This window comes from Nanorana parkeri, unplaced genomic scaffold, assembly GCF_000935625.1.
Source record: "Nanorana parkeri isolate BGI_ZX_2015 unplaced genomic scaffold, ASM93562v1 scaffold339, whole genome shotgun sequence".
In the NCBI taxonomy this organism is placed as follows: Eukaryota; Metazoa; Chordata; class Amphibia; order Anura; family Dicroglossidae; genus Nanorana; species Nanorana parkeri.
Genome location: NW_017306607.1, coordinates 127,474 through 137,451, shown reverse-complemented (window position 1 = coordinate 137,451; position 9,978 = coordinate 127,474). Strand labels below are relative to the sequence as shown.

The following is a 9,978-nucleotide window of genomic DNA, read 5'->3' as shown; positions in this document are numbered from 1 at the left end:
TCCCTCAGTGTGTATGATAGGCTTATTTTTTATATACTCAATACTTTTCCAGAAATGTACTGGCTGCTTACGTGACATGCAGGGTCCACTTCATAAACTGATCATCTTCAACAGTGGGTGGTCCTCAAGGATGCAGAGCGGCCGCTGCATCAATACATTATGAATGGCGGTATAATTTCTAACTTTTCTTTGCATGTGTTGTTTACAGGCGGAATGTGGAATTTTAACATGGGGGTGTGAGGGCCTAATGCATTAAGTTGACCCTACATCTTTGTGCAAGGTTTGCTTCAACCTCAAGTTCTGTGCAGTTTTGGGCAAGAGGCAGTGAACCAATCACAGGAATGGTTGGGGGGGGGTTAGAAAATCACAGCAGATAAAAGGGTTATTTTTAATAACAGTAAATGACAAAATTATTTTGGGTAGCAGTGATACATTTTATATACCCGCATTTAAACTATACACATTCATATCTCATATGCATTTGCTGAGAATGGCACCCATGGTGTATCATAAGACGGATAGAGCTCTAAAAGCTGATCCGTAATGGTTACAAGGACATTTGCATAACTCCAAAGACCAATCTTAACACCAGGGAATATTTCTGGAGAAGGGAGATAATAAGTAACCATGAAAGTCAATGTGACCTGTTGAGAACGCAAAGCTGTATTATCCTGTCTGTGCACCAGGGGGGGCTGTTGCCTTTCATTTGTCAGATGAATGCACAAAACATAAAAAAAGGTATTTAAAGTGAAAGACTGTCCTTAAAATAATACTAGATGCATCAGGCTTAGAAGGGAGGCACTCTACATATATTGATAAAATCCTGTCTTAGGGCACCCCAATAGGACACAAACTTGATGTGGCCGCAGGGCAACTGCCAACACACCTGCAGTACAGCGTATCATAGTGCACTTAGCTTGCATTTTGGTGCTGTTCACTGACAAAAATGCTGCAGGTGCATTTTGTTTAATCCCATGAGGCACTGATCCATGTAGAAGTTCTAATTTCTTTTTGATTTAGAATTTCGCACCCAGGGCAAATAGGCAAATAAGTGTGTCCCCTCCCTCTCATAAGGACTACTTCAGCAGCATAGGTTACAGATTCTGCCTCTTTTGCAACTGTCCTGCCGACTGAAGCACCCAAGGCAGTTGCCTCTTCTGCCTACCCCATGGGCCTGCCCCAGTTGTGCACAAAGTGCAGTAATAATGTATGTGTATGTTCAACCAGCTGTAGTGCATTGTGCTCACATTAGTTGGAATGGCACCTCAGTGCATTCCAGAACACACCAACACAGTACAAAAAGAAATAAAAAATAATAATGCTCAGGGCAGCATGATGCATGCTGGCACACCGCATGCGACAGGGTGACAATACAGGTATGAGACAGGCACAGAGTGTTATGACTTCATAACAGGAAGTATCTGAAATAGGATGGCATGGGCAGGATCACCAGGGATTATTAGCTGCAGAATTAAAAAAATTACTTTAAACCCTGGTTCAGGGGCAACGTGCATGAAAACGCATGTGTTTTATGGCAGACTTGCTGCAGTGTCATGCCTTCTTAAAGTCACCTCAAATGTGCCTGCCAAAGTAGCTGCATTGTTGCATGGCATGCAAAAATCACATGGTACAAAAGTACCATGAATTATTTAATTTTTTTGCACACACTTCTTCGCTACGATTGTCCCACATTGGTCAGCCTATTGCAATGAATAAGTGGGTTGCCCAGGTGCGCCTTACCTTAACGAACATAAAACCCGCACATCCGTGCACGTGCTGCCATGCATGCACAGGTGTAAACCAGAGCTAAAGGTGCCCATACACCCTACGAATATTGGCCGAATTTCGTTTGCGATTTCGTCCGATATTCGTAAGGTTGATGGGCAGTGTACAACCGCAAATACTGTACATATCGTAACGACTTTTGTCTTTCCAGCAGGTTAGAAAGCTTCTGTCTAATCGTACGTTTTTCCCCAAGTTGGTGGCGTTTCCTTACGTCAAAATTTGCACGATTAACACTGCTCATGCGCAGACGAAAATCCATGCAGTCGATTAACGAAATTCGTCCAGGTGATCTCTGCTAAAGACCGCTAATTGAGCTGTGCGATGGTCGGGGCAGGATGGGGCTGCTGTACGAAAATCATACGACAGCCACAAGGTGTATGGGCACCTTATCATGTTATGGTATTTTAGTGATCCGGGTCACATCTACTTCAAGTCCATCTTCCTGCTCATGCTTAAAGGAGAACTACGGGGTCAGGGCTTTTCCCCATAGTTCTCCTTAGGGTAACGGGAGGACACAAACTAGCGTCCTCCCGTCACCCTAGGCTCAGTATACTGCGAGCTACAGCTCACGGTATACTGAGACGCCGCAGCTGAAGCGGATCCCGACAATTATGTCTGGATCCGCCCAGCTGCGTGACTGACAGCTGGCTCTGCCTATCTAGAGGCAGAGCCAGCTGTACCCGCCCCCACCCCCGTCCGTTCCGCCAGTCAGCGCTGGCGGAGCGGAGAGGGGGGAATCCAGCCCCTCCCCTGTCACGGCAGTGAGATGTGCGCGCGGGGGGGGCGGAGGGGGGGGAACCCCGCCCCTCCCCTGTCACGGCAGTGAGCTGTGACAGGATCGAGAGGTGAGCGAACGCCGGTATGTGTTCGCTCACCTCCCGATCTACTGAGCCGACCTATGACAGTCTCATTGCCACAGGTCGGCAAGAACTATGAGGTGAGTGAAAAGCACTTAACTCATAGTTCTCCTTTAATGTCTCACCTGTGTGTCTTCCCCACCTGCAGCTTCTACCTCCATAATTGCACAGCTCATATGACTCTGCTGTCAGTGTGGCTCCTGTACATTCATTATCATCTCCTCTGCCTGGCTTGGCTTCTGTATATCTAAAAGTTAAGTCTTCATTTACCATTTGCACTATGTCAGTGCTTGGAGTGTAACTGAGGATGTGGAATACCTGAACACTTAATAATAATAATGTCATAAGCACTAAAGAATCACATGACCCATGTGGGTAACTTTGCATCCATTTCCATGTCCCTCCTCTGCTTTTGCATGTGACATTCTTAATGCTGGTGGAAATTCTGCTCAGAATTTACAATGTATATATGAATGTGTACTATTGGAGGGCTTTACCATAGACAGGCAGTTTCAAATGGATACAATAGTGGGGCAGCTACATTTCATTAGCTTGAAACTCTCAGGCCCGTTCATACCAGGACGTTTTGGGCGCGCTGATTTTTTTTTAACAATCCCATACATTCTTATGGGGACCGCTCATGCAAGGGCCTCCCCAAATGCTCCCTGAGCTACCATATAGATTTCAATTGAAACGCGCTGATCAGCGCATTCTTGGCCATTTTTAATTGCGTTTCAGCGCTGAAACGTGATTTAAAAAACCACTAAAAAACACCCTTTCAAAGATCGCTCTGAAACGCTGCCGCCCTGGTGTGAATGGGTCCTCAGACCAATGAGACAAAGTTACTGATCTAACTTAATGAAAAATGTGAAAAGGCTTTGATGGAAGCAGGAATTGTATATTACATCAGTGCAGTGACTTGACACTTTAAGCTGCAAAAGAACCTAATGGACAAATTTAATATGGATTTCAGGATCCAGTGTTTTTTGTTCAGGAGCCGGCTCCATTCAAAAGTTAGACACCAGCTGTAATTTTTAAGGAATGTAGGTTTCCTGGCTACCGGGATTTGTCCAGCCCTGTGATTAGGCATGCTGAAGTGGCTTCGTAGTCAAAAATAAGTGCACTTCAAGGTGCCTTAATGGCCCATTCACACTACAGTCATTCGCAGTGTATTAACATAATAAATGGGCTGCAGGTGCACCTTAATGGACCAATCAACAGGCACGCACCTTTTTTTAAATGCACCAGAACTGTGTGCTGGGGGTGCCATTCACAATGAATTGCAGTACATATAGAGCTGTGCACATTTTAACACGTTACTGCAACTCATGGGTGTGAATGGGTTCTTTATGCTAATGCAGCTTGATGAATAAAACATGTGCCCCTGCCCTGGGGATAGGCACTAGGATGTATTTTATGGAATGGGGTTTTAGGGCTCATTTACACCATAGTATATGTTATGACACACGTTATAATATGCATTATTGCAATATAGATTAGTGATGGGCCGAACACCCCAGTGTTCGGTTCGTATTCGAACGGCCGAAAAGTCCGAATACGAACTCGAACGCAATACAAGTCAATGGGGGTCAAACGTTCGAAAATGAAGGTCCCCTTAAGGGCTTATATGCAAATGATTGGCCATAAAAGGTGTATGGTACACAGACTGTTTGATAATCCTTCAGAAACCGTCTCATTGGACAGCGTATGAACGTATCTACGACCTAAAAGAATCTATTTTACTCTGGTACTACAGGCCTCCCTCCCCCTCCTAAGAAGTGAAAACCAGCTTGAGACCTACTCTGTGGGTTCACAGACCCAGGTGAGCATTCCTTTTGTAATTTGTGCATTCACTTGGTGGAGGTGAAGGATTATCAAAGAGTCTGTTGTCCTGCACACTATAAAGTCTGCTTCAGAGGACTGCTCATGTTGTTTGTACGCGTTGCATCGCATTGTTTGGATTCGTTATCTGCGCTGCATCGTTTGATTCTTTTTGGACTTTATTTCACTGTGTATGGTATGTGGTTTGGGTTCAGCCTATAATCATTGTTGTATATTTCACTGTTTATTTGTGATTGTTTCTTCAGCTCGGCACATTATTGCATGTATATTTTGTATTCTATCAGATATAATTTTATTGCTTTAGTAGCTCTTTATCACCTTTTTTTTTTCCGCATCATCACTGGCGAAGATCTTTTTTATTAATTGATGTATTATTGTAGTAGAGAAGCTTCTGATCTGCCCGTGTTACCTGTCATGAGTGAAATCTGTGAGCTGCCATTTGTTGCCATGAGTGGTTTGGCATGGAAGCTCTTCAGGGGAGGGGTTTAGCATGAAGGGTCTTCAGGGAGGGGTTTAGCATGAAGTGTCTTCAGGTAGGGGGTTTAGCATGAAGGGTTTTCAGGGGCTTAAGTCGAATTGTGATTGGGTGGCATTGATGCTCCCATGCTCCTGAATTCAGAGCATAGTTGTTGCTTTCATATAGGCCTGTACCTGCTTGCACTACAGTGGGCTGAAATATTACAGAGGGCGTGGCTAACAGCATTGTCATTGCAGATTCACAAGGCTGTACCTTGTCAATCAGTACCTGGCAACACCTAGTCCTGCCCACTAATTTCTGGATTGACAGCACTGCCTCTGTTGCTGAAACCCTCCCATTGTGACCTGCAGTGTCTGGGAAGGGGAGTGTGTGAGACACAAATGAAGGGGGCTTTGGTTCAGTCAGGGTAGGTAAAGGTATTATTTTGTTTGCTTTTGCATCATATTGTAACGGTATGCAGTGCTTGTTTAGACTGTTAAACAGGGGCCCTTAGTACTTTGTATTCAGTACCCTAGAGAATTCCTCCTATAAGGTGCGTATCTTTGGTATATGAGGGTGCCCAAGTCTATCTGAAGTGTAAAATCTAAGACACTGTTCCTCTGACTGCTAGAGTCAGGAGATTTGGTGATGTCATTGCTGTGCTGCTCATGGTTCTCCTTGTTGGAGGCTCTGACATGAGGACGTAAAGCCCTGCCTCTACCAAGATGGCCGCCTCAATGCCGAGACTTACAGAACAAAGCATGGTAAGCCAGTAATAAGTAAACGCCATCTGCAGGGAGATCACAGACAATACTGGTGGTCACATCTCCAAACAAATCTCCTTACCTTTCTGCTCGCAAACTTGTTTAGAATGTACACAAGGCTACACATGCGCAGCTTAGTTTACATTCTCAGTATGACTTTGCATGGGGATTAACTGGCTCCCCCCATGTACATGCTTTATCCCTGGCTGGCCAATCAAGACAGCTGAAGATACCCAACCTGGTAAAACAGGTTAAGATATCTGCGCCGGTGAGGGATCTTGAAGTCGTCGCATCGCTGGAAGCCGCATGAGTATGGCAGATGTTAGATCCTCTTTAAGCTCTAGTGTTGGGTGTTATTAGGATTCATCAAATTCTTCGCCATAGATCAGCAGCTCAGGTAAAGCTTGGATCTGACCCCGCTCCAGCTATAAAAATGTGTTCGGCTGACTCCAGCAGTTCAAATTCTTCCATTTACAATGTGAGCCGCTCAGCCCTGGAACAGGCAAGCCCATTGTTCATAAGTAAGAAGTACATTAGTTGTCTGGGGAGTAAAGAATGTATTTAGATAGAGTACTGAGAGCGGTAAAAGCCATTATGTGAGGATCTTTTATGAAACGAGAAATGCTATTGCATTTATGTTTTCATTAACCCTTTTCCTGCCGCCGTCGCAAGAATTAGGGCAGTATTGGGATGTAATCATACTCATGGCTGCTACTTTCTATAGAAGAGCCAGCTTCGGGTTCTCGTATAGAACTGATTGCAGCCGGAAAAACAATTGACTGAGTACAGACTGTATTCAGCTAAAAGGAGGCATTGTGGGTCTGAGAGATACCTCCGTAAAAAGAGTACCTGTCACCCTGCTATCACATAGGCTTTGTCATAGCAATAAAGTTAAAGTGACATTAAACCCTCAGATTTTTTAACATAAACCAATACTGTAATGTGTGCCTTACTGTAATCCATGGTAATTTCTCTTCTCTTTGCTGCTCTTCCTTTTAAATCCTTATCTCTTCTCATGCTTGGGGAGAACTTCCCTTTGCAGCTAAGTGCCTCTTCCTGTAGTGCTGGCTCAGGTTGTGAACCTTCACACAGACACCATGTATCCATTTCATAGACAAGGCAGTCTACTGCAAAACAGAAGTTCTGCCCAGCATGAGAAGAGATACGGATTTAAAAGGAAGAGCAGCAAAGAGAAGGGAAACAACCATGGAAAACATCTGAGGGTTTAATGTCACTTTAAGGGGAAAAAATTAAAACGGTCTTTTAATAATTTAAAACTTTAATCCCCCCCCCCCCCACCGCTTCCCCCCCTCTTTTACGCCCCCCCCCCCCACCGCTCCCCCCCACAGGCATACACATACACATACACATATGCATATGGTACACACAGCTATATAACATTTCAGGTTTTACTGCACATGCTATAGTGAGAAGAATAAACCTACAGCCATTAGCCAGCATCACCTATAGGAAATTTCAGGTACCATAGTATTGGCGGCTACACGCAATTTTTAAATCTTCACACATATTTACAGGGTTAGTCACAAAAGGGTGAAGAGTTTGGAGAAGTCAGGAGAAGTGAACAATCTAGGACAACATAGCTGACATGGAAAGTGATATGAATTAGAGAACTTTTCCAAATCACCTATATTGGCCTAGATTGTTCACTTCTCCTGCCTTCTCCAAACTCTTCACCCCTTTGTGAATAACACCGTTAGTATCTATTTGCTCAACTCAGCCTCAAGTTATGATTTACAGAGAATGTGGAGATTTTATTATGTTTGCAAGCCCTGAAGTTTTTATGTATTTTTTTTGCTGAAAATACAGATTTGATAAATTAGTTGCGCTAAAATGGTGAAACATGAGAATTTGCAACCATCATGCTTATTCTATAGGTCCTCTGCTTTCAGAAACTATATACAATGTTTTGGAGTTTTAAGTGTGTTTTCATGTTTAAAAATGTACATTTAGCTCGTGTAATGATCACTGATACAAACCAATGTTGCAGTGGCTGCCGACCCATCCTTCTACGCAGATACACTGCCAGGGTTTGATGCAGCTGCCGTGAAGACAGCCGGGAAATGGGACGCACTGGTCACAAAATTGTCCTTTCCACCCGGGGCGACATCTGCAAAAAGTGGGGGGGAGAAATAAAGATTCAACATATTCCTTATTGATACATTTGTTCGGTAAATTCATGTATAAAATATGTTCCTTAACACTTTGTTACAGTTAAGGATGTTTAATAAAAGCTACCGTAATTTGGGGAAAGCAAATTGGATTAAATCATTCTGCTTATCCTTAGTCCACCCCTGTTAACCATGACCAGTAGATTGAGGGTGTATCCACACTGGGGTGTATGTACCATGTCCGAGCATGTTTGACTGAGCATGGTTCAGTAGGACTCTGGCAGACAGAGGCAAATATACAACAAACTGCACCCCCAGCATCCCGCCTAGCTCCTGGCAACCAGTGATGGTTGCCAGGAGTTGTGGATGGACGCCAGGCAGAGAGTCCCAGGTTGCTAAGCCCTGGCGGGGAGATGTGTAAGGGCCATGCACATCTCCCCAGCTGGCTCTTAGCAACTTGGGATGCTCTGGCCAGCATCCCACCCACATACACATCTCCCCACCTGTTCTGGTTACTATGAGCCAGGCGGGGAGAGGGGTGGGGAGAGAAAAAAGTCAGCTGTCGAAACTGCAGAGCCACGGAGTGGTGCCTCCCCCTTCAAGTGGAGCCCAGGGCATGTGCCATACCATGGATATGCCACTGCTATCGCAGTATGCATATGTGTGATGGCTAACCGAATGGACAGAACCACATGGAACTTGAACACTGGAGTAGATTAGAGCTGGACAAATTCCAGGAGCCAGGTGGCCAATGCTTCTTGAAAATTACAGTTGGCACCTAACTTTTGAGGTTTTCTCTACTCCACTCCTAAAAAGAGAAAAAAAATCCTGCTGGCTCCAGGATTGGACCGTCTGGCTCCTGAATTCGATATTATTTTGTCCACCCCTGAGTTAGATCCACTTGTGCCCATTAGGGTAATAAAGGTACAGATGGCATAAGTGTGCTTGGGGACAGCACAGAGTGAGTGCAGAGCAGGAGGGGGAAGGGGACAATTTGGCTCGGGCAACCGTGCCAAGTGTAAGAACAATTTAAAGTACACCCCTATGTTCCCTGTTTGTCTGACTATTGAGAGAGAGAGTAGGTCTTAATATATATTTCCTCTGGCGGGTCCCAGGCACCTCTCTCTGACTCTAGTTGCTGCTTATGATGTGACCTTTTAACATTTTGGGAGTGCCCTTGTAGGCATCTACGTAGTACTTTACCTGCATTCCCCGGGACTCTCACAAAACCCGTTTTCAGGATGGCAGCCCTGCCTGCAGACACCTGCAAGAAACACATCAAACCATCAGCATCATCTATGTTCTCTCTGCCTATCTCTTATGAGCGCACCACAGCACTTCCCGAATTTTATTCTGCAGTTAACAACAATCGGGTATTCATAGAGAGCTTTATACAAAATTCACTTAAATCTGCAGAAGGATATTTATCAATTCTGTCCCTGCAGTGCTAAACAGGAGCAGTAAGCCTGTTTTACAATGAGTCTGGCTTCATTCATAAATTCTTCCCTCTGCTGACAGGATAAAACCTGCCCCTGACCACGTCTTAGTTGTGCATCTGTTTTGCACCTTTAACATGCCTTGCTCCAAGGCAGCCCATGCATTTAGAATGCAAAGCAATGAATGAAATAAAATGTCCCTGCAGCATTCTGTTTACGCAGCACACAAACCAGGCATGCACATCACAGTTGTCTGGTTCTTGTAGCTGTGCCCTGGGGTGCCATGCTAAATGAATGGCACTGCACAGAATGTAATGCATTTACTGCACATTGCTGTAAAAACACGCATTTAACTGCAACACGTGTGAAGTCAGTCAAGTATGTCAAGGCAAAATAAAAAAACATATGCTGTACACATCTGCAATACATGCTCATTTACTAGTGTTTTATCCCCATAAAGATGATGCAAGCAAAGAGAAATCTCTGTTGATCTGCCGGAAATGCACTCCGCTCCTAATTTCCTGTTGTAGACCAAAAACACAGCAAGGAGAGTTTATCAAAACTGGGGCAGACAGTCTGGAGCAGCTGTCCATTGTAGACAATCGGCTTCTATCTTTCATTTTCAACTAAACAAACTGAGTAGTCACTATGGGCGACTGCTCCAGATTCTGTCTGCCCCAGTTGTGATAAATGAATCGATAACACCCC

The 9,978-nt window shown here is 44.5% G+C and overlaps 1 protein-coding gene across 3 annotated transcripts in view; it reads right to left on the bottom strand.

Annotated features, from left to right (window-relative positions):
• DLK1 (delta like non-canonical Notch ligand 1) overlaps positions 1-9,978 on the bottom strand; it is a 45,498-nt gene that overhangs the window by 3,452 nt on the left and 32,068 nt on the right. For all 3 annotated transcript variants that reach the window (XM_018558436.1, XM_018558438.1, XM_018558437.1), the window contains exons 3-4: positions 9,038-9,098; positions 7,703-7,833 (exon numbers count right to left, since the gene is read on the bottom strand). In XM_018558436.1, coding sequence (XP_018413938.1) covers positions 7,703-7,833; positions 9,038-9,098 — 192 coding nt within the window. The remainder of the gene's footprint in view (positions 1-7,702; positions 7,834-9,037; positions 9,099-9,978) is intronic.